Genomic DNA, 27,307 nt, shown 5'->3' with positions numbered 1-27,307 from the left:
TTGTAAAAAAATAAATAAAAAATATTTTATTGAAACAATATTTGATTATACAATCGAAATCTAACGATTTTCAACATTTATATTATAATTTAGATCCAATGTACAGCATTGGAACAATTGGCCAATATACCAACGCACTTATCGCATATTGGTTACACCAATATTGATATTACCGTGAGGCCACCTTAGGGTCTTATCACACTGGCGATATAAGAGTGCGTTTCGAGTTAGTTGACTTTTAAACATTCTTGCCTAGGGAAAAATACAAAAAGAAAACGACTATGCATTCGTGTCACTAGATAATTATCTTTACTCGTATTTTTTATACTATAACGATAGACGAGATAATGCGGAGACATAATTTTCTCGTGGTATGTATGCTAGCAACTACAGGACGAGTTAAACCCTTTTATCGTGCGTTTAAACTTAACGAATTTAGCTAACATCGTAATCTCATTGAGTGAATGCGATGGAATAAAAACTATAAACACGCACCATAATTACAGGGTTGTTATCTAATAGTTAAAACTTTGACTTTGAAATATTAATCACTCACTCGCTCATTACAATAGAGTTTTTATGGGTAATTTACACTTAGGTACAACTAGTTACATTTCTGTGGCGTAACTAGAGCACCAAGCAAGGTTTAAGGAGGTTTGGGTTACATAAATCTAAAAAAAAATTAAAGTTGTCAATCAATCAAGTCGATTATTACTAAACACTTGCACTACATTCACTGGAATGCTAAATATTAAGGCTCTTAAGCTTTAAATGGGCTACAACAAAATACTGAACTGGAATATTTGGGCACAAGAAACCTCTTAAATTTGTAAATGCATAAAGCACAATGCAAGCGTGGAACCTTTTTTAAGTATATTCCACGCAAACCAAAAAAATCTTGGCTTATTTGTTATAAAACTTAAGCATTTGATTTAGAATTTTTCAATATGCTTATAGTTATTATAATGTGTAGAACAAATTTAGTTAAAAAAAAATTTGGTTCACTTCTTTTCCTGCATAAAGAACGCGCGTTCATAAGGACACGCTCGCAAATCGCCAGTGTGTTATGACCCTTACAAACGAAAATTGGCGAAGTTATTTGAGCCAATGTACGTGTAGCAAATAGCAGCACCAACATTCGATTGTACATTGGTAAGCGACCGTGGGGCCAATGTCGGTGCGCCGGGAGAGGATGTCTGTGTTTGTATAGTATCTATTAGTAATAGGACGCGGTCGTCGTCGGCGATAATTCTTTATAAATAGCCTACCTCAGCCCCCGCGCGCTCCCTCGCCCTGTTGCGATATAATCTGGAAATTAAAAAAAAATCTGTTATAAATAAATGAAGTTTTTTTTTTTTAGCAGGAATGGCACAGGTCTCCTCTTGGAATGAGGTGGGTTATGGACACCACGCTGGCCAAGTGCAGATTGGTAGACGTTACGAACCCTTGACAGAACGTAACGTTATGGAGAACTCTCAGGCATGCAGTTTTCCTAACGATGTTTGACTGCACTAAATTCAAATTCAAAATTAAAAAATCTTTTATTCATGTAGACCTTGTCACAGGCACTTATAATAAATAATAATAATAAATATACTACGACAATAAACACACATCGCCATCTAGCCCCAAAGTAAGCGTAGCTTGTGTTATGGTTTTTTTTTTATGAATATAATACACATAAATACTTATAATATACAGATAAACACGCAGACATTGAAAAACATTCATGTTTATCACATAAACATTTTCCATTTGTGGGAATCTAACCCACGACCTTGGACTCAGAAAGCAGGGTGGCTGCCCACTGCGCCACTCGGCCGTCTAAACTTATGAAGCTGTTTTTGTGTTAAATTAACCCTAGAGTGGGCGAGCTATGAGCATTTTGCCGCCCTCACTAAAATAACATAAAACAATTGCCCGTTTTGCGCCGGAGTGCACGCATTTTGAAAGATGCCCTTACTTTCGTTCGAATCGCGTGGAAGCTATCAGATGCGAGTTGTCACTAGAAGAAAAGGTTTTTAGCATCAAGTGACATAAAATTTTCAATTTAAACATTGCAAATTATAAAATACACAATTTTTACTCCTGCGACCATTGTTAGGCCGTAGCACATCCTGTATGTGTTTTTAACAATACGTTAAAAGAGTTCAATTAAAATGTTTTCTAAAATCTTTTATTATATACATTAAAAAAAAAAAACTTTGTTGATTAATATGATATAACTATGCTTATTAGTATTTAACTGATTCTTGACAAAAACAATAAGCGCGTTCGAAGCGGCAAAATGCTCCCCACGACCACTCTAGGGTGAAGAACGCACAAATTCAGTTGCGTTTGTACAAGATTAGATCGCTCACTATCGAAGAGTTATCTTCGCATTTTACACTAAAAGTGGGCTAATGTCCACTCGTTTTAGATTCATAAACCCCTCACTTCCTTTACAAAGTTCTGCCAACGAATTTTATCAGAAGAACTGTATGCAAATTTGAAGTTTAAAACAATTAAAATAAGACCCATTTTACTATGATATTCAAGTATTTTGTAACTCGAAAACGGCTCCTCGATTGCGAGTAAATCTTGTACTAAAGGTATTGAAAAGTAAGAGCTGCCAGCACGGTTAGCATGGTCAGGAGACAATTATTTCCTCGGGGAAAGGATAAAAATTGATCTACTCCCACAGCAGTATCAACTCTCAGACCATTGGCGGACGAGTGGAAATAATATCCAAATAATATATGTGTTATAATCACCGAGGGTAAACTTCTCCTATTCCATGTTTCCGTGCTTTAGCAGGTGGACACGTTAATTATATACCTTGTGAGGGGATATAATTCTTGTCTTCTGCCTGTTCTAGCACCGCTTGGATCTAACTCGGTCACCCCGAAAGCTGTGGCGTGCATTGGGTTTCTTACCAGGGTATGAATACACACTTTTGCGAAGAAATTGGGTTTCTTACCAGGGTATGTATACACACTTTTGCGAAGAAGTTATCTCGCAGAAGGAGGCCGGAGCGGATGCGTGCTTGCCCTGGGAGGCGGCGGGTAGTTATTGGGCTAGCTACCCGTCCCTATGTGAGTCTCCCTACTGTCTGAGGGGGGTCAAGCTGTCCTGATCCCCTCCTCCTTAGCGTAGTAGCCCTGGCAATCGGTTGGGGTTGTTGGTCCAATATAGCCAACGAGAGGGACATACCGTGGTGAACGAGTCCCACATAACCTCTGTCTTGCCCAAAAGGACAGAGGTAGCCATAAAACTTTTCCACCACGACAAAAAAAAAGGTTATGCATACACCAGGAAAATTGCATAAAACGGCAAAAATTGTCCTCCTATTCGATTTATATGTGAATGTGAGGGCAGGCAGTGGTTTAGTGTACGGCGCGCACGCACCTGCTCGTATCACTTGCAGCAGGAGGAGCCGCGCGGCGCGTCCGCGTCGTTGAGGCGCCGCGCGCCCGCCGCCGCGCCGCCGCCCGCGCTCTCGCTCTTTGGTAACTTGTTCGCTGCGACACAGACAGACATGCATAACGCCACCACGTCTCTTTATCACTACACTACTACCCATAGATATCCAAATTATTTCAAAAGAAATTGCGAATATAATACGTATAAATTCGTCAGATATCCCAACAAGCTGCAAAACGATTCAATAGTAAATATATGAAATGCTATTTTGAAAACGTGAATCTTAATATGTTTAAGAATAAATTAAGTAAAATTCTTCTCGAAAAATGTTTTAAAAATTTAATTGAAATTAATTTACATCATAATAACATTTTTCGAGAAGCATTTTACGTAATTTATTCTTAAACATATTAAGGGTGCCTTTCCACCAGAGATGTGCTATGCAGCTATGCTCTGAAGATGTGAAATCTACGCTACGAAAATATGTGACTGTTTCCACCGATACTAAGCTATGTAGCTGTGCGAGGAAGATGCGCTATGAAAATGCGCCGCCGCAAAGTAGCTGCGCGAGAAAGAGGCGCAGCTCGAGCCATGAGATGTATCGATAGTAGAGAAGTGGCATGTCTACTTTCAGCGACAAACGCGGGCATACTGTAGGTACTCTGCTCTGCACATAGCTACACCACTCGCAACGGTCCATAGCAGGCATCCGTAGCACGCATCTTTCCATATAAAAACATATCTTAGTTGAATCCGTTTCCACCAGGGCTAAGCTATGTGCACCAATGAATATGATTGGTGGATATCAAACGCATCCATAGCAACGTAGCATAGCACATGTCTGGTAGAAAAGCAGCCTAAGATTCATGTTTTCAAAATCGGTTGGTATTATATTATATATTTTTACAGCCATACCGCAAGCACATTTCATATATGCACTATTGCTCCGTTTTGCAGCTTGAACTGAATAATTTTAAATATAAATTATGGAACACTTATTTATTTATTATTTATTTATTTATTTATAAAGGACAACCAACAGTAGATACATTAAGACTTGCTTTTTTTTTTGGAATGAGTCACAGTAAATGTTCAACTATTTACAGGTTATCACAGCATGCATTAAAATGTAAAAAAGTCATTCTTATAAATTATTTACAATTAATTATTAGTCAGTTAATATTTGGTTATTCATTTATTTATTTATTTTAAGCTATTATCGCAGTTTTTTCGTAGGACCATCCTGTTTGAACTCGATTGATTCTACAATGAAATTTTTTGTGAAGTAGTCTAGTCGACAAGTTGAAAATGGTACAAAATTGAGATACTGCTCTTAAAATTATGTGCGATAGCTCATTGGATCCGCAATGACGCCTGGAAAAATGTGCCGAAAGCGTTTATTATATTACATTACATTCTTTAAAATATATAAATTTGTACCATGGGCTTACAAACTAGTAAAGAATTATGAATGAAAAATAGCTGTAAATAGTTTTTTTTTGTTTTTTTTTTCTAATATGTTATTTCATAACGGGAATTCTTTCAACTCAGATACCAGCAACAGACAGAATACCAGCGTTGTGGGCACATTAGTATCCGGAACATTAAGCTGAGTCAGAACCTTTTTATTGGCACGACACATCATTGACTTAACCTATTAAAATTAGGTAAACAATTTAAAGTTACTCCGTAAGTCTGTTTGTGTTGTTCTGGTAAATAAACAAATTCTACTCTATTCTATTCTAAAATATTGACGTTAAAAAATAGCAAATGGTTTATCTCGATAACTTTTGCAGTGGCGGTAGATTCACTATTAAATATATTATCAAAAATGTATTTTCCTTCACTCATGCGTGTGTTGCTTGCGTGATGGAGTGCTTAACTACTCTCGCAGTGGTCCTTGCGTGTCTGCGATAAACTTAGGCCAATTCCCCGATAGCTAAGTAATGTTGTAGACTTTCATAGTTATTAACGCTAAGTTGGTTTAAAAAAGTGGCAAAATCTTTGCTATAGAATTCATTTATAGGAACTATTATTTAAGTACTTTAAAGTACACAATAATCCGGAAGGAAATAAATCTAACTATCATAGCTAAGCCACAATAAAAGCTTTATGATGTGGCCAATATATCTTTACAGCCCGTCAATATACCGTTAACGATCATAGGTCTTGACTACCCTAACTGCAGAGACCGACAGCTAGTAATACGTCGTTGACTATCATAGGTCTTGGCGGCCAAGTCGGGTACAACTAATCGATAGCTAGGAGCGTTGACGTCCAAGGTTATCTTGTCGACCGATAAGCAAGTATTTTGTTTATAAAAATAAATTGTAGGATCAAGCATGTAGCCTACCTGATGGTAAGTCGAAACAATTGCCTTTAAATAGCAACACTTCGCAGAGTATGCAAGAAATACGTTCTACGAAGTATCGCACTGTGTCCATGAATCTGAGCGACACCACGTTACTCAGGCCTGAACGTTACCACGTTTAGGTGTTAAAGATCATTGGTCTTGGCGACCAAGTTAAGTGATAACGACTTAAAGACACCGGGAGGTATCTTTGCATGGTTCGAGTCCATGTAGGACTGAAGTGTTTCGATAATGCAGTCGTATTTATATCAAAATACCCACCATCTCAATGTCATAAACATTAGTTAGTTTATTTAAAACTGTCTATCGACTAATTATTAATTACTACTACTAGATGTGCCCTGCGGCTTCGCCCGCGTAATATTTGGAGGCAGCGTACTGCTTCATAGTCTACACCTATAGTCATATATGAGATTTTGATTTTTTTTTATCTTACGTAATTTTTTTTTTTCAATAAAAAGTATGCTTTTTAATTTCTAATACCTCCAAGAATATGAATAAAGTTTCATGAAGATCGTTTCAGTAGTTTTCGCGTGAAAGCGTAACAAACAAACTTACATTCACATTTATAATATTAATTAGGTTAGGGTATTTGTAAAATCCTAATCATTTTGTTAAAATATCTGGCAAATATAATTTATAGTCATCAAAAGTTTGGCTATTTACCCACTTTATAAAATTACTGTAACATAAGTCACCGAGAGTATTATATAAAATATATAATACTTTTAAATTATATTATTTGATAGCATATCCATTGTTTTTAAGCGTCGCTCTGTCAGTGCCTACCGTCCAAACGTCACGTCTGGCTTCACGGAAGATCAGCGCTGTGTCTTTAACAGGCACTGCAAACATGCTGAGTGAAGACCATTTTGGGATCACACCGTTCCTATAATTGTTGTGTAGACCGTTCCTATTAAGTTGTATTTGAATTCTATTGTGTTTATATATATATTTTTTTTTTTTATTAACGATAGGCCAGCGTTTGACGACAATCATGCCCGTTAGAAAGCAATGATGAGGTCTAGGTTGGAGCACGCTTGCCTAGAAAAAGCCTATTCACTCTAGCCTTGAAGGTACTTAAATTATACGTGGCAGGAAACACAGTTACCGGGAGGGCGTTCCACATCTTAGCGGCACGTATCAGAAACGTGGATAAAAAACGTTTCGTGCGTGTTGATGGGATATCAACCACATAAGGATGCCACCGCTCTCGGTGTCTCGCTGTTCTGTGGTAAAACGGGGAAGGGGGAACAAGATTGTGAAGTTCCTGAGCACACTCACCGAAGTATATCCGGTAAAAAACCGATAAACAGGCAACATTGCGTCGGTGCTGGAGACTATGTATAGTTCTTGTGTGCGTGTGTATGTCACTAAACTCCTCCTAGACGGCTGGACCGATTTAAATTATTTTTTTGGTATACGTTTGGGTGGCAACCTGGATGGTTTAGATTCACAAATTAGCCCGACAGATGGCGCTGGGGTCCGCTAGTATCCGAATAAAGTTTTCTATCTTTCTTTCGATAACTTGGCGTACAAGTTGCTCCAACTCACCGATAGCTAGGAATATGTCGTTAACGTTCATTGCCGTTTTGGCGCTGGTCTCCATGAAGAGCAGGCCGTTTTCATCTGCGTACGCTTGCGCCTCCTCGAACTCGACCATGCGCTTGGCGGCCAAGTCGCTCTTGTTGCCCGCTAGGGCGATCACGATGGACGGGGATGCCTGCCTCTGGAGCTCCTTCACCCAGTTCTTTGCACGGCCGAATGTGTCCTGGAACATAATGGGACTCATAAGTGCCAGCCCTAAACAATTAATGCAACAAGAGCTGTTTAAAAAGGAATCGAAAATATGTATCCGTCGATGGCACCGTGGCTTAGTTGGCAAAGCATTCAGATCGCGATTGCCAGAGATCCGGCTTCAAAACTTGCTGGTAAAGAAATGGTAAAAGACAGTAGGTTAATAAAAATTGTCCCTCATTCCGGCCTTAGTTAGCAACCAATGAAATCGAATTTTGGCATACAATTAATTAATTGGACGGAAAGTAACAGAGGCTAATTATTACCCCACTAAAACAAACCGTTCGCACGCGATTTGTAAAAAACGCAGAAGAATAATTGCGGGCAACAGTTACCCATTCATAAATGGCAAATTCAAAAAGTATCAAAGGATTTTCGAGAAACTGCCAAACGTACGCAAGGTACATCTGCAATCTTGAGAAGAACGAAGTTGTGGGGCGCCCAAAACTGGGCGTTAGCTTTTTCTTTTTAATATAAATAATAATAAATAAATATACTATGACAATACACACATCGCCATCTAGCCCCAAAGTAAGCTTAGCTTGTGTTATGGGTACTGAGATAGCTGATGAATATTTTTTTATGAATATAATACACACAAATACTTATAATATTCAGATATACACCCAGACACTGAAAAACATTCATGTTCATCACACAAACATTTTCCAGTTGTGGGAATCGAACCCACGACCTTGGACTCAGAAAGCATTGTCGCTGCCCACTGCGCCACTCGGCCGTCAAGATTTGTATTACTTATTTTAAATTGATTGCACGGGATTTTTTATTTATTTTATTAAGGTTTTCTAGCGATAGGTCTTTGTAATGTTTATTACATTTTTGGAAACGCACAGTGTATTTTAAAATCATATAAAACTAGAACATAAATTTTCCGCATATAAGAACTATTTATCTTGTATAGCATGAACCCTGTGCCATAGCGGCCTGTTATGGCGTATCTAGCCTGTCTCCTTCTCAGTTTTGTTAACCTTTTTTGGAAAATCTGCCTCAATTGCCTTCAATAATAGGAGCTTTTTTTTTAATTACAGATACACATTATAACAACTCATAGAGATTAGGGGGAAATAAAAATAGAGTATCTTTCCGATACAGTAAGCGTTTGCGCAGCAGAAACGATAGGGAAAAAAAATAGATACAAGAGTTATTGATCTATAGAGCGGGCTTTACCCTTGCAAGAATGTATGAACTATCGGCGAATGTATTCAGTTGCAGATAACATATCAATGTCGGTCTGTCTGTTCAATATAAAAACAACGCAGTCATAATAGTAAACATTTAATAAGTTTTATTGCACTAATTTGCTGTCTCCAATGTATAATGGTTAACATGTTCAAGCATGGATCTGGTAGTCTCAGGTTCCATGCACGAGCTGCAATTTTGGGCAAGAAAGAAAGAAATAATGCTTCAAACCTGAACGCCGCTAAGCCCTTGGAAAAACCCTTGGCTTTAGAAAATTGTCGTTATACATTCGTTTATTTTTTTTAACCCCCCCCCTCAACTGAAATCTCTTGCTAGTATGTGATGATGCAGTCTAAGATGGTATCTGGCTAACCCTAATCAATTTCTACGCGAAATCGCACCGGAACGTTAAATCGCACAGCGTAACGTCTTTGTTTATAGGGTGGTAACTAGCCACGGCCGAAGCCTAGACAACACCAGACCAGAGAAAATTCAGAAGCAATATTTTGAACAGTCGCTTTTATTAGCAGGGCATTGGAGGTTTCACATGAAAAAAACCTATAAGACATTATTCCAGTTGAAATAGTGCCCAGTACATTAACGCGAATCGATGGCAGTTTACACCAGCGGCAGTCGTACGCGGTGTTTATTGCGGCCCAGTCGGTTCGCCGCCCTTGAACTCGCGAAGACTTATGCGTGTCGGTAATACGATTGTGCGGCTGCCGCCCGCCACCCGCGCCTGCCGGGGGCGGCGACCAAAATACTATCGCTTATCGCTTCAATTACACTGTTACTGGAAAAAGAGAAATACTTCGCCCGGATTTGTCTGGTGGCTTATTACCTAGGGGATGGGGTGTGCCTAGCGGTGCCGCGTAGAAACCGAGGTGTGGGGTCAATATAACTGCCATACCCCTAATATATTGGTTGCCGGCCTCATTTGATTTCCATGCAACTACAAGTTGGTTGTTTGCAATCTCCTCTGGTAAGTGCAGTCTAAGAAGGTAGCGGGCTAATATCAGGGGCGTGCACTTCATACATGCACAAAAGCACTGCCTACCCTAAAATTTATATATAACTCGTATAAGAGGAGGATTTTTGCCGTTTTATGAAATTTTTCTGCTGTATGCTTACCCTGGAAAGAAGCCCAGTACACGCCACTAGCTAATGTATATATTTTTTTTTTATTTGTACACCACAAAAAGAAAAGAAAAAACAATAAACACGGCAAGACGATTGGCGCAGTTTGCAGCGATCCTGCTTTCTGAGTCCAAGACCGTGGGTTCGATTCCCGCAACTGGAAAATGTTTGTGTGATGAACATGAATGTTTTTCAGTGTCTGGGTGTTTATATGTCAATTATAAGTATTTATGTATATTATTTATAAAATTATTCATCACTTATCGTAGTACTCATAACACAAGTTACGCTTACTTTAACTACTACTACATGGCGATGAGTGTATTATATTTGTTTATTATTAACCTTCCTCTTAGTTGTATCATTCTATCTATTTAAAAAAAAAACCGCATCTAAATCCGTAGCGTAGTTTTAAAGATTTAAGCATACAGGGACAGACAGACAGCGCACGGCGACTTTGTTTTTTACTATGCAGTGAAGATTCTATGGATTAACCATGAGCTAACAAGTAACCGAACCGTCGCGCATGACAGATCCAAGTGCCGCGGAGACCCCACAAATACTACACGGACAGAATGCGATGTAATGACAAATTGTACTGTAAATCAAATACCTCCAACAATTACCGACAAACGAGTGAAGGTCATGGGCGATGTACCTTAAGGGCCCATACACAAGACGATCTGTGCTTATATCATCATGATCCGCGGCCACTATATTAACTACAGACTGCTGGGCACTGGCCTCGTCTCTCACAGGAAAGACGAGTTTTAGAGCATAGACCCACAACGTTGTTCCAATGCGGGTTGGAGGGCTTTAACGACTAATACCACAATTAAGTGAAAATAATCGGGCTTAACGTGCTCTCCGAGGCACGGGGCCTGGTGCCGAAGATTCTTTAAAATAAAAAAACACATCACTATTACTTTATTCAAGAATGTAAGTTTCGTCCGATCTCCAATGAATTTTATTAGGAACACTGAAAATGGCAATGAATTTAATAAAATATTGAAAAAATACCTCATAGAGCAATGCTTTTATTCTATAAATGATTTTTTTTATTTTGAGCACCCCAATTAAAACGGTTGCCCTACTATACGATGTCTTACTTATGCTTTTAAAATTCAAACAAAATGGCTGCGCCCAAACTGGGTGTACGTTCGTTACATTATATAATTAGATTTATTTTAAATGTAACATTATGTATTGTGCTAAATAAATTTAAATTTAAATTTCTTTTAAGAAAAATCAATCTAGTCCAAAATCTTCAGATGACTTACTAAATCTATAATGCTGTTACTTATCCACAGAAAAGATTAGGGTAAAGATAGAAATAATTAATTTCGAGCGTACTGTCGAACAGACCATTGGCCGAGTGAAAAGATTGGATAGAAGCAGGCGTAACTTTGCGGAAATCCATGATGTATTATGAAAATTAAGCTTAATTTACTACGCGAAAAGCACGAGAATATGTATGGTGTAATTTATAATTTTTTCAATCCTTATAGATCTTCAGCAATGTACCCTATACGCACGTTTCGCTCCGAAACCGAGCATCCTCAGGAGGTGTAGACTTTACATTGTTAAGATTAATTGTAAATTCATTGAGCGAAAAGACGCGATCGAGCGTCTCGTGTATGGGGGCCTTTCCGCTTCCGAGCTCAATAGATAGCAACAGAGCGTATTTTACCTACACCAGCAAAATCTGTTGTAGTTTGCCAAAGCTAAACAGAGTTGTGAAGCTAGGGTGGTAAATTAGTGGGGCACATAGCTCCAATGGACATATTTTTGAACCCCGCTAGGTGGCGGGTTCGATTCCCGGCAAGGACAAATTTTTTCTGCTCTGGTCAGGTGGGAGGCTCTGGCTGTGGCTAGTTAAATAAATATAAATAAATAAATATACTACGACAATAGACACATCGCCAACTAGTCCCAAAGTAAGCGTAGCTTGTGTTATGGGTACTAAGATAACTGATCAAATAACTTTACGAATAATATACCAACATAAATACTTATATACATTCATGTTCATAACACAAAAAAAATCCAGTTGTGGGAACCTAATCCACGGCCTTGGACTCTGAAACCAGGGTCGCTGCCAACTCCTCCACCGTCAAAGTTATCACCCTACCGACAAAGACGTGCCAACCGATTAGGGGTATGGGTTTAATGTAACAAGCATACCCTCAACAGGTTAGCACGTTACCATTTTAGACCTCCACTTAGCAGCAGGTGAGATTGCAGTCAAGGGGTAAATTAAAAAAAAAAAAGATTGTAAGGATGTTACATGTTTGTCCTTGCCATAACAACTCTTAAGTCGATATCTCAGTAGTACAATTGACGTACTCGCTGTTTAAGTAGCGCGTGTAGTGACGTCACGTGGCATTACTGTCATAAGTAGGATTATTACGCAGCCGAGAATACTTATTGCTTTAGTTATAAGAATTCGCAGAAGCTGCGATAGCCTAGTGGTTACGGCTTCGGCTTCGCTTTCGGGGGAACACAGTTCGAATCGCGGCACGCACCACTAACTTTTCAGAGTTATGTCCGTATTTAGCAATTGAATATCACTTTTTATTTTTATAGGTATACTTGACGTAGCAAGCATATGTCCCACCGCAGAGCAAAACACTTGCAAAGAATATTGGATAGAAGCAGGCGTTACTTTGCGGAAATCCATGATATATTATCAAAATCAAGCTTAGATAGATAAGGTGGGGGTCAGAAAGGTATAAAAGGCGAAACATTTGGCGAATTTTTCACTTAACAATTATTCATTGTAAAGTCAACATCTCCTGAGGATGCTCCGGTTTCGGAGCGAAACGTGCGTAGAGGGTATATTGCCGAAGATCTGTTTGGTGTGGAGTATAAGGATTGAAGAAATTATAAATTACACCACACAAATTCTCCTGCTTTTCGCGGAGTATAGCAAATTAAGCTTAATTTTGATAACTTGCAAAGAAAGCAAGAACACGTCCTGCGATGTAGCGCCCTGTGTCCATCAACCTGAGACGTAAGGTGTACCAGGCTCTTCAGACACTCTCGCGGAAACCCTTTTTTATAATTCCAGTACAAATAAACTCTAGACTGCAATCTGACCTGGTGGTAAGTTATGATGCAGTCTAAAATGGTAGCGGGCTTACCTGTTAGGGAGCATAGCGGTTACATTTAGCTCTAATCGGTTTCTACGCGACACCGTACCGGAGCGCTAAATCGCTAAGCGGGCACGTCTTTGACGATGGGGTGGTAACTAGGCACTGCCGAAGCCTGCTCTCACCAGGGAGGCAAAAACTTAAACGCTGCTTAGCGGCAGAAATAAGTATGGCGATAGTAACTCCCCGGGCGAGCTCAGAAACAAAAAAAAAGAGTTTTTCGAGGTCAGGATGTGCACTCCCAATTAGGTACCTAACTCCAATCTGTTAGTGAAATTTTCTTTAGCAGAAAACCCCAATACCAAAAATTTTTGGGCCTGACATCAGAATCGAACTTAAGACCTCGTAATCCGCAGCCGAAAATTCTAGCGACGCCTTGAACTAGAAGCATTCATACATCCAGTTGTAATGTGCAACATACAACAGGCCGTTTGGTTTATCTTCCATTTGCTGACAGCTTGTTTAGACAGGTGTAAATAATAATGTTCAAATATTAAATTATAAGGTAATTTATTCGCTACATCTTTGCCTTGTTTTTTTTTGTATTGTCTTTCTCACTCGCACCCTATCTATATCTCTGTTCCGGTTTTTTTTGCGATGCTGCCATCATTGAAGGACGTAAAGAGTGCTCTGTTTAAACTTAATATTAGGTAAAAATAATTACTTGATTAGTGTTGTACCCTGAACTAAAACCTATGAAATTCCTTTCAAATTACGTATCGCTTATAGCAATATTGCTTTGGCCAGTGGTTGGCATGTTAAACTACGGATCACGAGGTTGTAGGTTCGAACCCCAGGTCGGCCAAACAGTCGTTAGTGATTGTGTTTTTTCTGTTTAAGTATTTTCAGTATAAGCTTGGAGTTATATAATTGCCGGTGTCAACGAGCTAGGATATTTGCGTCGTAGAACCCGCATTTGGAAATTGGCGTCGTAAGCGTCGAGTCGATGTCAACCACGAGTTAGGAAATTTGCGTCGTAAAACCCGCGTTTGGAAATTGGCGTCGTAAGAGTCGGTGTCAACCACGAGTCAAATCTCATCTAATCTTAAGTTGGAGAGAGGGGGATCTCGGCAAATATCACGCAATTTTTTTCTGATAGAAACAAAAAACTGATAGAAAAAAAACTATGCTATTTTTGTCCATTTAATCCAGATTGTACATGCTTAAGATTTGATCTTACTCGTCTTAACTAGTCGTAAATAAAAGCACGAACCTATTTTTTTTTTCTTTTTACAATAACAATCCAACGCGTTTACGTAAGAAACCCACATTTTGAAAAAAACACCTCACGTAATTTATGGACGCCCCCTTAGTGGAAACGGGCATAAATGTTCAATGAAAATCATTATAGATTCTTATACAAACATCAATGCAATAACACGTAACATTTGAATACCGTTTTGCCCTCGACCGCTAAACGTGTTGAAGCATGATGCACGAACGCGTTACACAAAGGGTTAGATAATCGAATTTTTGATTATCGAGTCAACTGCCGACCCTACGAGTGTACTCGAGTTAAGTGCAAACTTCTTATGGTAGAAAATCAGAACACAATTTATTTAAAAAATAAAAAAAACGTTCAAAATAATCTACTATAAAAAAAAAATACAAAATGAACATTAAGCGGTGATAGTCTAGTGGTTAAGGCTTCGGCTTTCCTTTCGTGAAGACAGAGTCCGAGCCCCGGCACGCACTAGTAACTTTTCGGAGTTACGTGCGTTTTTAATATAAGCTATTTCGTTCTCAAGGGCGTGTGAAGTCCACCAATCCGCATCTGGCCCGCTAGGTAAACTACAGCCAAAACCCTTCTCATTCTGAGAAGAGCCCCGTGCCACAGGAGCCACTACCGGGTTGTGGGCCTGTAATTTGGTTGTTGATGATATAAAAAGTAAAAGTAAAATATTTAAATGAACCTCCCATAGAAGCTAGATACACAGAACTGACGTTACATTAACTCTAGTTTCAACATCAGTCCATTCGTTTCAGAGCTACAATGCTACAGACAGACAAACAGATACACATGTTACAATAACACTTTGCGATAGTGGTTATAAAGAAAACTATAAATTCACAATGCAATAGGTTGCAGACAGGCAATAAAGCCGAATTTTTGGAATTCTTTTAGGAGATTCATATTATTTTCGCATTCGTTATAGACTCATTACCGGCCCACTACAGAGCACGGGTCTCATCTCAGAATTATATGAACTCTCATCTCAGATGTTTGAACTGCTGTCCACCACGCTGGCCCACCACCTAAGACCACTCAAGCACGCAGGTTCACTCACAATGACTTTCTTCAACGTCAAAGCAGGTGATATTTAATTGCTTAAAACGCACATAACTCCAAAGTTAGAAGCCGGTGGACTAAATCTTATCCAGGGCAATAACCGCTACTTTTTCGCTTTATAGTGTTTTTTTTTCGTTCGAATTTAACCAAGATAAATGGGTACAACGCAGTACATGTATGTTTAGGTCATAAAGTCTTTTATGAGCTTAACATATTTTCTGGCCCTAATTTATAAGCGACAGCAATTTCGCAATCAAATACAGATTGAGTTTTATGTCATAACATCAACTCACTACCGGGCACGGGTCTCCTCCCACAATGAGAAGGGGTTAAAGCCGTAGTCCACAACGCTGGCCCAGTGCGGATTGGTGGACTTCACATACCTTTTAGAACATTATATAGAACTCTCAGGCATGCAGGTTTCCTGGTGATATTTGAATTACTTAAAACGCACAGCACTTAGAAAAGTTAGACGTGCGTGCTGGGATTCGAACTGGGCCCCCCAAAAGTGAAGTCGGGCTCCCACCCACTGGGCTACCACCGCTTACAGCACTTGTAGTGAGTTTTATGTATCTGTATCTATTTATAGATATATAGATAAAAGCGGTTAATTCAGCTAACCCGCAGATAAGACACTACTCGCATAAATTGTATAATTTAAAATCAAAGGTCACAGAAATATCGGAGTCTAATGTACCGCTATAAATAAAATAATGGTCCGCAATAAAAAAAACGACTCGATTGAGATTTTACGGCTAAAATCGAAGTCCACTCCTCCACGCTGCGAAGAACTTAATTTGCGAGAAACTTGTTGTTCTCGCAACTCGTTGCCTGGAATCTTTTTTTTTTATTAACTATATGCCAGAGCTAAGCGACAATCATGCCGGTTAGAAAGCAATGATGAGGTCTAGATTGGAGCACGCTTGCCTAGAAAAAGCCTATTCAATCTTAATTTGAAGGTACTCAACTTATACGTGGCAGGAAACACAGTTGCCGGGAGGGCGTTCCACATCCTAGCGGTACGTATCAGAAACGTGGATAACAAAACGTTTCGTGCGATTTGATGGAATATCAACCACATAAGGATGCCACCGTTCACGGTGTCAAACGGTCGACTGGTCTAGTGGTTAGCACGCTTAGCTACAGATCACAAGGATCTGGGTTCAAATCCCGTGTCGAGTCAAAAATTGTTGGGTTTTCTAGTTTTACCAGCCCGCAGTTAGAAAATTGGCGGTGTAAACCCCCGTGCCACAAAGAGCACGTTAAGCCTTCGGGGCCCGGTTACTACTACTACTGCTACTTTTGGCTGGTGGGAGGCTTTGGCCGTGGTTAGTTACCACCCTACCGACAAAGACGGCACTCACTAACCGATTTGACGGCCGACTGGCCCAGTGGGCAGCGACCCTGCTTTCTGAGTCCACGCCGAGGGTTCAATTCCCACAACTGTTAAATGTTTGTGTGATGAGCATGAATGTTTTTCAGTGTCTGGGTATTTATATGTATATTATAAGTATTTATTTATATACATAAAATTATTCATAAAAAATATTCATCAGTCATCTTAGTTACCACACAAGTTACGCTTACTTTGGGGCGAGGTGGCGATGTGTGTATTGTCATAGTATATTTATCTATTTATTATTTATTTATTAAGTGTTCTAAGATGTCGCGTAGGAACCGATTAACGGTGTGACTACTATACTGCAATATAGTGGAGTTAAAAATATATATTGAATATTAAAACCTTGACTGAAAGCTCACCATATGTAATGAAATGATGATGCGGTCTAAAATATAGTCAAAGTCAAATTCAAATATTTCTTTATTTAAATAGGCACATGGATGGCACTTTTGATACGCTGATTACATACAAAATGTGAACATTGCAGTGAGTAGTGATGGCAATAACTACATTCGTAAACTTAAAACTAAAGCTACGAGGGTTCCAAACGCGCCCTGAGAAGAAGCCCGGAACAAACTTACCCGGGTGTTCTTTTTGTTATCACCATCTCACATTGTCCGTGTGAGTGCCCACTGATTATGAATTATTAAATTTTCCTGGCCGTACTGTAGTAACCAGGGTAAATCTATGTTTTTTTAAAGTTTTATTTTAAGGTGCCACGTTAGAATTTTCCCACCAGACCAGACCAGAGAACACATAGAAATTACTAATTCCCAAATTGCCTCCGTCGGCGATCAAACCAGAGACCTTCCAGTTATAAAAGCACCGCAATCATCACTGCGCCATGGAACTTGACCAATTCTTTTGGGAGTTGACGGGGTTTCTAACGACTGTTATCACGTATGGGTGTTAATAAGCCGACGACCATGGCGTTATACGTATTAGTGATAATAAAACGACGACCTGATGGAATTGTTCCTCTTTAAAAGTTCTGCGCGACAGAGCGGACGAAGTCGCGAGTTAATAAATTTATAAATTACTAGCGGTCCGCTAGTCTTAATATATATAAATCTCCTGTCACGATGTTTGTCCGCGATGGACTCCTAAACTACTTAACCGATTTAAAATTAAATTTGCTCACCGTGAGCGGTCTGGTCCAACTTAAGAGATAGGATAGCTTAGATCTTTAATTATAGTCACAATTTTATTTTATTGCAAAATTATTTGTCTATAATTAATTGGCAGTCACATGTTATATATATACTACTATACTCATTTAAAGCTTAGCGATACTAAATACTTTAAAAACAAAATCAAACGCAGACGAAGTCGCGGGCAACAGCTAGTAATTTATAAATTTATTAACACGGCTTCGATCGCTCAAGGGAATTGCACATATTAATGTAATGATATTAAAGAGAGGTTATCGGACACTAACATGAAACACGGTTTCGACCGGCGGCGTGGAGGCATCAACTTGCAAATCCATATTAGTTGTATATACCGTAAATGTCAATGAAAACCGAAATTATTCTTCACAGGCTTTAGAGTTACAGTATGTACTATCTCTGAGACTTATCTGTGAAACTGAAAACCTAATAGTTTTTGAGTAAACCACTGCCATAGTTTTTACGGAAATAAATCAGATACATCACATGCAAAGTTAAAATCATGTGACTCCACCATGGGCAGACAGCTTTGAAATTTAGTATAGATGTTAGACAAGTACTTTCTATACCGATCTCTCAAAAAGTTCCCGTGGTAGAGTTCAATATTGTTAACGAGCGAAGCTTTAGACCCAATTCTGTAGTCCACGAAGACGAAGTCGCGGGCAGAAGCTAGTTGTTTCACAATGAGATGTGTCTGTTTCTTACCTATGATCAGCCCAACCGCTGAATCAATCTTTAATCTCAAATCTAATTTTATCTCGTTAAGTCCGCTAATACGAAAGATTAACACTGAATTTTCTATAAAAACAAAAATAAAGCCGACTTAGTAGCGGGAAATATTTAGTTTCGCCAATTTTAAATTATATACTTTCTGTTTATATAATTTAAAATTAGCATGACTCATCTCGCGATAATGTCATTGTTTTTCTCAGGTTACAATGGATTTGTACGGCATGAACTCTGTCATTCATATCTGTAGCCTTAGTACCTTGCTCGCAATCGAAAAGTTCTTTTAGAATGTTTAACGCTGTATCGTCAAAGTAAAATGGACGTTATACCACTTTTTTAGAGTCGCAAATCCTGTACATCTGATTTTGGTTACAAACGGTTCAAAAACTAGACTAAACTAGACTAGACTAAACTAGTAGCTATAGAATTTGAGATTTAATCCTATGCAAATAAAATCCATTTTACTCCGATGTCCAAGTATTTCCATACTCGAAAACGACTCCTCTATTGCGAGTGAGCGAATCTTGTACTAAGGCAAATGAGCCTAGGTGATACTTTTAAGTTATCTCTCATGAACAATCGTCCAATATAGTGACTTTAATTTTTTTATATTCCACTACAAGTGAACCTCTAACTGCAATCTAACCACGTCGGAAGTGACGATGCAGTCTAAGAGGAAAGCGGGCTAACCGTTAGAATAAACACATTTGCTTACGGAAAAGTCCTATTATAGTATGAAGGACTACGTAATCGATAAAAAAGCTTGGGTGTGATTTATTGCTCGAACCTGGTTGCTTCAATAATTATAAACACAAGGTGAGATGTTGATAACAAAAAAGAAGAACCGGCTAAGTTTTTGTGGCCTTCTTAGATTAGGGCGCGTTTGGAACCCTCGTAGCTTTGGTTAAGTTCACGAATATGGTTATCGCCGTCATCTCACTACCGTGTACACATTTCTCTTAAAACGCACCATAAGTGACATCTATGGGCCTACTTGAATAAAGATATTTTGACTTTGACATTGACTCATATCCCTAAAGTTAGTAGGTGAATACCTATTTAGTTTAAAAAAAAAGGCAAAATTTACCTGATTAGTGATGTCGTAAACTACGATGGCTGCTTGCGCCCCTCTGTAGTACATGGGCGCTAAACTGTGATACCTGCAAACATACATTATTAAGTAACAAGCTGCGCCCTGCGGTTTTACCCGCGATAAATAAGTCCGTAAATGGTATTACAATTACGTGTGGTACAGACTAATCTGTCGTGTGTAAACACGAAAGCGTGGAAAGAAGGACGTGTTTTCGTGTAAAAATACAAATATTCCTGTGTTCAATAGGAATTTGCTGTTACCACTTTGGAAATGTTTGGCCACTTGGGAATTAGATGTTATTCCAGGACTAAAGTTACTCTAATTTTATTTTCTAGTTCAAAGGTTGCCTGGCAGAGATCACTTAAGCGATAAGGCCGCCTTTTGTATTCTACTTCTTTCTATATGATTCTGTTTTTATTATATTTTGTATATGTTAATGTTGTGGTATACAAATAAAGAGTTTAATAATAATAATAAAGTTAGTTATTATGTTTGACAACCCATTAAAGTTAAGCCTACGTAAGTCATGCAAATTAATGGGTACATATTGATAGATTGCCAAATACTCTATTTTTGTTAATAAAAAAATCTTAATTAAGCGTTATTATATATATAATATGATAAACAGTTTTTAACTATAGATAGAGATAACTCTCTAGAAAGTTTAGCGTACAAGATAATTCTGTCTACCATTTTGTCTTCCTATTTATATTAAATAAGACGAGATAATTGGTCGAGTAATTTCAACGTGGCTCGCGTTATAAACTGGATCTGTGGCTACGTTGCTGCGTAAAAGAACGACGTACCAACCGATACATAGTTGCTTTCATAATAATAAGTAAGGCTCAATAATAAAGAAGTAGAACCTATAGAAATATTATTTAAACACGTGACGTTCAAAGTCGCAGCACGAATAGTTTGACCGTGATTCACTTAGCACTGGTTCACACTGAATCGCACAATACATAACCGTTAGCTAAAGTACATCGGGGAGGTAAAGTTTGAAAGATTGTAAATAGCGGGTAATCTCCGGATCTAATGAATTGATTGTGAAATTTATTTTATCAATAGAATTCTAGCTTATTCAAATTCAAATTCAAATTCATTTATTTCAAGTAGGCCTACTTTATAAGCACTTTTGAAACGTCAAGTATGCATGTTTGTGTGACTCTACCACCGGTTCGGAAAGCAGATTCTACCGAGAAGAGCCGGTAAGAAACTCAGTAGTTGCTCTTTTCCAACATCAACATTTACAATCATTTTGCTATCTTGCGGGAGATGAGAGCGAGGCTGGCTGCTTCCATTCTACCTTGTCATTGAGGAATTCATCAAATGTATAGTAACCTCGCTGTACTAGATGCGTTTTTACACATTTTTTAAATGTATGCATTGGTAGGTCAAGAATTACTTAGGAATCATGTTGTAAAAGCGTATACTCAACCCCACAAAGGAGTTCTGCACCTTTTGCAGACGATATGCAGATATCACTAATTTATGACCGTTTCTTTCTATTGATTAGCTTGTTGTATTCACGACCAATGATTGTCGACGGCGCAGGGTGTAACGGTAAAACTCTTAAGAGTTTATGTTTTACACCTTTTAAATGTTATACTTTTTTTTTGTATTTTTCGATGAAATTAAAAAAAAAAAACTATATTTACTTAGGTTTATATTTTTACGCTCAGGTTGCCTTTAAAAGGATAGCTTTTAGTGATAAGGCCGCCTTTGCACCTTAGCACTAAGTACTATTACTTTTTTCTTATTGCGTTGTGCTGCAATAAAGTTTTTCTATTCTATTCTATTCTATATTATTTGCATCACCTACCTCTCGTCTTGAGCACTGTTTTACGACATCGGTTGCATCGAAAAAATCGCTATGTAGCGGCTGCCTAATTGTATACATCGTGTAAACTGTTTTTTTTTATAATTATTCCTGTATTTTTATGTGGTGAACAATAAAGTGTATTCAATCATTATTTGCGAGTACCCTGAGACACGGGTTTTATAAAACTTGGGTACTTGAGTCGACCTTGTACGCATCTAGAGATAGCACTAATGTGAACCAAGCTTTAGGCGACACGTACACGTACCACTAATAATCAAAGTGCAATAGCTATGTAAGCCACCGTAACCTACGCACGCCTTAGGATAGTAACATGACCGGATTCGTTTGATTGTAGTACATTGCAATTTGTATTTATTTACTTTTCTTTTTTCGATGACCGCTAGGAGTTGTCGGATTCAGTTTAAGTATATACAACGCGTAAATGAAGGCCGAAATAATACTTCGGAGGCTTCAGAGGTGCATTATGCACTGTCTCTGAGACATATCTGTGAAACCGAAAACCTAATTGTTTTTGAGTAAGCCACTGCCGTAGTTTTTACTGAAAGTAATCAGATACAGCCCTAAAGCCACATGCAAAATTAAAATCATGTCTCCTGTCACTCTATTAGTTACGCGTCGCGTAGCGTTGGTACTATGCCCGTGTCGGTCTTTTATCTTCTATAGGGTTGTCACAAGTAAACACTTAGATTGAATTCGTTTGTATGGAAAAATAAATATAATTCTTTGGATTTAATATTTTTACAGGGTGGTCCTTATAAAATATACTTATGCATCCTTAAATATTATTTCGCAATTCGGTTACACGTTGTATATTTTTTAAGCGCATATCTTCATTCGGAGAAAATATCAGAAAATCTTATACAAATATATACAGCTAAAGAGTTTGTTTATTATGAAAATAAAGCTAGTTTGGTGGTTGATTGTTTGTTAACTCAGGAATTACAGGTTTTTTTCATTGTTGCATAGCCCATTTATCGAACGAGGCTATAGGCTATATATCATAACACTAAGACCAAAAGGAGCATAACACCAATGGAGCATGTTTCAAAATCGGGGCTTTTTTTCCTTTTTTTTGAGGATCCGCTTCGTGCGCTGCGTAACCAATTAAAATTTCGATAAAATCATTTACGACAACGTTGCTACCCTTTAAAAGTTCTAAAAAAAGTCCGAGACAGCAATTGCAGCATAGCTTTTGACAAAGTTGCTTGGAAGCATCCGGCTCCGCTTTCATAGTTATGAAAGAGGTTCTTGCCGGTTTCTACTCCATAGAATCTGCCTTCCGGACCGGTAGAGTCACTACAAACCGAAATACTTGACGTTTCGAATGTACTTATATTAGGCCAACTTGGAATAAATTAATTTAGATTTTTTTTTAGGTTGACCTATACGCGTATGAACCGCTAGTTAAAAAATATAAAGACTCACCTTTCTTGCCCCGCCGTGTCCCATATTTCAAACTTTACAGTGGTGTCGTCGAGGCAGAGGGTCTGCGTGAGGAAGGCGGCCCCGATGGTGCTCTCCTGGTACTCGTGGAACTGGCCCTTGACGAAGCGCAGCACGAGTGACGACTTGCCCACCGCGGACTCGCCCAGCAGCACCAGCTTGAACTGGCACACTTTCGTCTGTGGGGCACCGTTCGGCCTCTGAGCCGCGGCATTTCTGTTTGTTGCCATGTCCTGCAAACAATATAACTGGTTAATCCAAGGGTGATTTTGATCCACATCTAATGCGACCTTACAGTACTACTACTCATTTTGTATGGCTATTCGAATATATAACAAGTTGCCAGAATCCATGAAAGGAATGAATCTTCCTATATTTAAGAGAAAATTGCATGAGAAGTGCTTTTACTCAATTAATGAATTTTTTGACTTTACTTAATGTTATTATTTTCGACAAATTTAGCATGCATGTATTATCAACAATATAATGGATAGATATTATTCAAGGATGACTTTTTTAATTTCATTAAAATATACTTGTATTTTGACTTAACGGCTTATTTCCATTTCATTAGATGATTTTTACTATCGATATTATAATTTATATATTTTTGCGTTCAAATTGTGGTTGTAATTTCTTTTTTAATGTTTTCTTTTTATGTTTTTATTTGATATAATAAGTAATATACAGTAAGTTGTACGCCAAATTAATAATACACTATTTCAACAACAAAAGCTAAATTTGTAACATCTGATTATCTACGTGTATTTATGCAATAAATCTAATTATTATTATCAGTCATGTGACTCCTAACACTTTATTAGATACGCGTAGCGTAGGTACTATGCACGTGTCGGTCTTGTGTCTTCAATAGGGTTGTTATAAGAAAACACTTAGAATTCGTTTGTATGGAAAAATAAATAGGTATGCTTCTTTTAATTTAATATTTTGATTTCTTATGAAATATACTAATACATCCTTCAATTTTATTTGGTAATTTGGTTACACGTTGTATATACTCTTCGGTTATCGCATCACGGGCTCTTGCAGCTGAACGAAACGCATTCATCGAAGCAAGATAGCAACATTCCAATTACGCTAGAAAGAGGGACGCCGTCAAAACGAGACAATATTTAAATTAACTGAATTTTCTTCGGAAATTTTCTCAATTCAAATCACATTACCACAGAGTGTGAGTTCAGTAAAATCCCTTCAGTGAAACATTACAAAGCCTTATGAACGTAATGACGTACTTTACCGATGTAGCATTTTTATTTCCAAAAAAAAAAATGTGTATAAGTTAATTTTTTTACGCCGAATATATAATACTTGACCATAACAACCAACTTGAGAATTTAAATGCAAAAAAATACTCTGCATCACAGGAAACTTATTTCTACAACAAAACATTTGAATACCACAAGGTGATGTCAAAAAAAAATATACCCGGCTATGTTTGTGGGCTCTTCTTAGAACAGAGAACTTTGGAAGATTTGGAACCCTTGTAGCTTTAGGTTTAAGTTGGTGAACGAAGTTATCACCATCCCATTAATTATGTTAACATATATGTATGAACATTACAAACAACAACAAAAAAGAAAATTTGAATTTTTGAATTTGAAGAATGAACAGTCAATCTAACATCTTTCAGCTAGTGGAAGAAAAACAGAACATTTCAATTGCTTAAATTAAAAAAAAATAACATTATTTGTTTATTTAACTTTCTAGCATAGTTTTTGTAGTAAATAATGTCACCCATTTATAACAATTAGCAGGCTCTGTCAAAGATTTCATGGCAATATATTAATGATAATACAAATGAATGTAGGTCAAGTTTAACCTTTTTAAAGGCATTTTAAGAAAGAAATGATATTTGAGACTAGTTTCACAGATAACAAGGTTTCCAAGCTGTTCATGAAATTATTAATATTACTAAGTTGGCAAGATTTTTCATCTGTTTCTGCCTCTAAAGTTTGTTAATTAAGGTACACGGGTACAGGTAGGTGCAATTAAGTGATCCACTGATGGGAATTCACCTCCTGTGTCATAACTTAGAGCCACAGCAAATAGTACCTATTAAATATATGCATAAATTTGATTCTTACCCATAGGTAGACTGGAACCATATATGAGATACCAAATCTCTTTTTCATAAGGATTACTAAAAATTTAATAGAAGAATTGATAAGAAATATCTGTATAGAAAATACTACTGTTTATACTACTGTTTATCTGTTTTCAGAGAACACCTTACAGTATACTGTAAGGTATTCTCTGAAAACAGTAGAGATTAACAAGTATATTATGGAGGTAATAAATTTTATCATTAAAATCTATTGTAGTTGTTATGCTAAACAAAGAAATCACATGACCTTGTTACTTGTATGATTTGTCTAAATTCCTTGCCACTGGAGTAGGTAACTTTGATTCTCATTATTACTAAAAAAAAACTTGATGGGAAACCTAACGTGCTACAAATTCACATTATATCAGTTTAATTTGGATAGCATACAATAAACAAAAAATGCATTGGTTTCATTTCATTAATCTGTTACATATCATGTTTCACAAGATTCTGGACTTGATTCCCTGGATGGGTCATAAATAGTAAAGACATTTTCATTAATAGTATAATATTAGTGTTGTCTCAGAGAGCATGTAAACTTTATTATATTATGTTAACATCGTAATAATAGTGTTATCTCTGTGGTACAAAAAAAAACCCTAACTAAATTAATCCACCCAATCCCACAATGTGTATTCACTTACATTTTGTCAACTGTCACATACAGTTAAACTCACAAAGTTGGAAATAGGATGGCCTTTTCTTTTGTTTCATTATAAATTCTAAGTCAAATATTCAAGGATACCTATGTCTGAATATAGAGGTTTATCACTACTATGTCTGTTTTGGTTTACCTACCCTTGTTTTAAGACAAATAAATGAATTTATCTGGTATTAAGTTGGGTACAACCTCTGCCTGAAATATTTTTGGAGTTATGATGTTTTATGTCAATGTGTGAAATATGAAAATGGTTGTTATTCCTACTATTTATTAATAATTTTGTGTATTTTGAGAGATACATAAGCAGGGAAAATTTAAACAATAAATCATTATTAGATTATAGCTGTCAAAGTTTAGCACCTAAGGTGACTCGTAAAATATGAAAATCATTGGTAGTTGACACAAATCTATTATCTAGGTTTCAAAAGAGTGCCATCCTCTATCTACCGTTTACTTTTCAAAGCTAACTATACTGGAAACTGGAACTATATTCTGAACTGTATATTTGATTTAGAGATTTGACTAGCACTAAATTATTACTAATGCCCACTTACCGATTTTCCTCTAGAATAGTTCAACCCACTTTTATTAATGATATGGAATTTATATTGTTTCCTACAAATTTCAAAAGCATTGACACAATACATTTGGTTTCAAATAGGTAGATTGGTCCATGATTTCAGGACACAATTGTCACAAATGTGTTTGTTATCCTATGATAATAGATTAAAAATGTTATTATGATAAAACTTACCATTTATCAGGCCACACAAATACAGTTAGACACCATAAATGACACGTAAGCCGTATATCCCGAAACGCCCATCAAAACATGACGATTTCAGGGTATTCAAAGTAAACAACACTGAACTCGCGTAACAAAACAAATGATAGAAAATAAAACTCCCAACAAAAACAAGGACTGTTATCTCTAATCGCGTATCTTAAGAATCACAAAGAAAGACGAACAATGGATTTCTATCGGTGATCATTTGACGCAGTTGCGGAACGGGGCAGTCAGTTTTCCACAAAACTGACGGACGTCGTCGAAATCGCTGTCTCCTGCTGATGACTAACCGTACCAGCCCGTATCAATCATTTCCTTCGACCTATCGCGACTCCACGAATCAGCTGTGCTTCTCAACACAGACACCCACAAACCAACCACACCAACTTTCTAGCAAACGAACTAGACCAACACAAATACTCGGCGTAATACTGCAGTATTCAGTAACTCGTTCATACTAAACATTATTTGATAAAATGACGCATTTACTAGATTAAAAGGACATGAAAGACGTACCCTCCCAGTTATTAAATCGCCGTTGTACACTTTTTAGTGGGCGACTGTTCCTCGCAAGGTCGCCGTGATTCCGATAATATCATTAATTACACACTTTCAAAGGATGAAATCATTAATTTAAATGCTAAGCTGGAAAATCTAGCACAGAAATGCGAAATGACCACGAACAAACATGGAAGCGAGAGAG

General features: G+C 37.6%; 1 protein-coding gene across 2 annotated transcripts; it reads right to left on the bottom strand.

The window, feature by feature from the left end:
- Window positions 1-318: 318 nt before the first annotated feature.
- On the bottom strand, window positions 319-27,307 carry LOC120637116 (ras-related protein Rab-5B). Of its 2 annotated transcripts, none has more exons than XM_039908771.1 (6): window positions 27,121-27,307; window positions 23,014-23,264; window positions 19,737-19,809; window positions 7,328-7,544; window positions 3,388-3,500; window positions 319-1,308 (listed from the first exon to the last, which is right to left on the bottom strand). In XM_039908771.1, the coding sequence occupies exons 2-5, from the start codon at window positions 23,259-23,261 to the stop codon at window positions 3,397-3,399; spliced, it is 642 nt and encodes a 213-aa protein (XP_039764705.1). In that variant the 5' UTR covers window positions 23,262-23,264; window positions 27,121-27,307; the 3' UTR covers window positions 319-1,308; window positions 3,388-3,396. The 2 variants fall into 2 exon arrangements, with proteins under 2 accessions (XP_039764705.1, XP_039764704.1); XM_039908770.1 differs by lacking the exon at window positions 27,121-27,307 and adding an exon at window positions 26,572-27,039.

The sequence above is a fragment of the Pararge aegeria genome, chromosome 3 (genome assembly GCF_905163445.1).
Source record: "Pararge aegeria chromosome 3, ilParAegt1.1, whole genome shotgun sequence".
NCBI classification, from domain to species: Eukaryota; Metazoa; Arthropoda; class Insecta; order Lepidoptera; family Nymphalidae; genus Pararge; species Pararge aegeria.
Note: the sequence above shows the minus strand (reverse complement) of the source record. Positions and strands in the feature narration are given on the sequence as shown.

Coding starts and splice junctions, on each gene's coding strand:
- LOC120637116 (XM_039908770.1), bottom strand. Junction 7,545..19,736: donor TTTACGACATCACTAATCAG/GTAAATTTTGCC, acceptor ATTATGTTCCAG/GACACATTCGGCCGTGCAAA. Junction 3,501..7,327: donor CGACATATTCCTAGCTATCG/GTGAGTTGGAGC, acceptor TCTGTGTCGCAG/CGAACAAGTTACCAAAGAGC.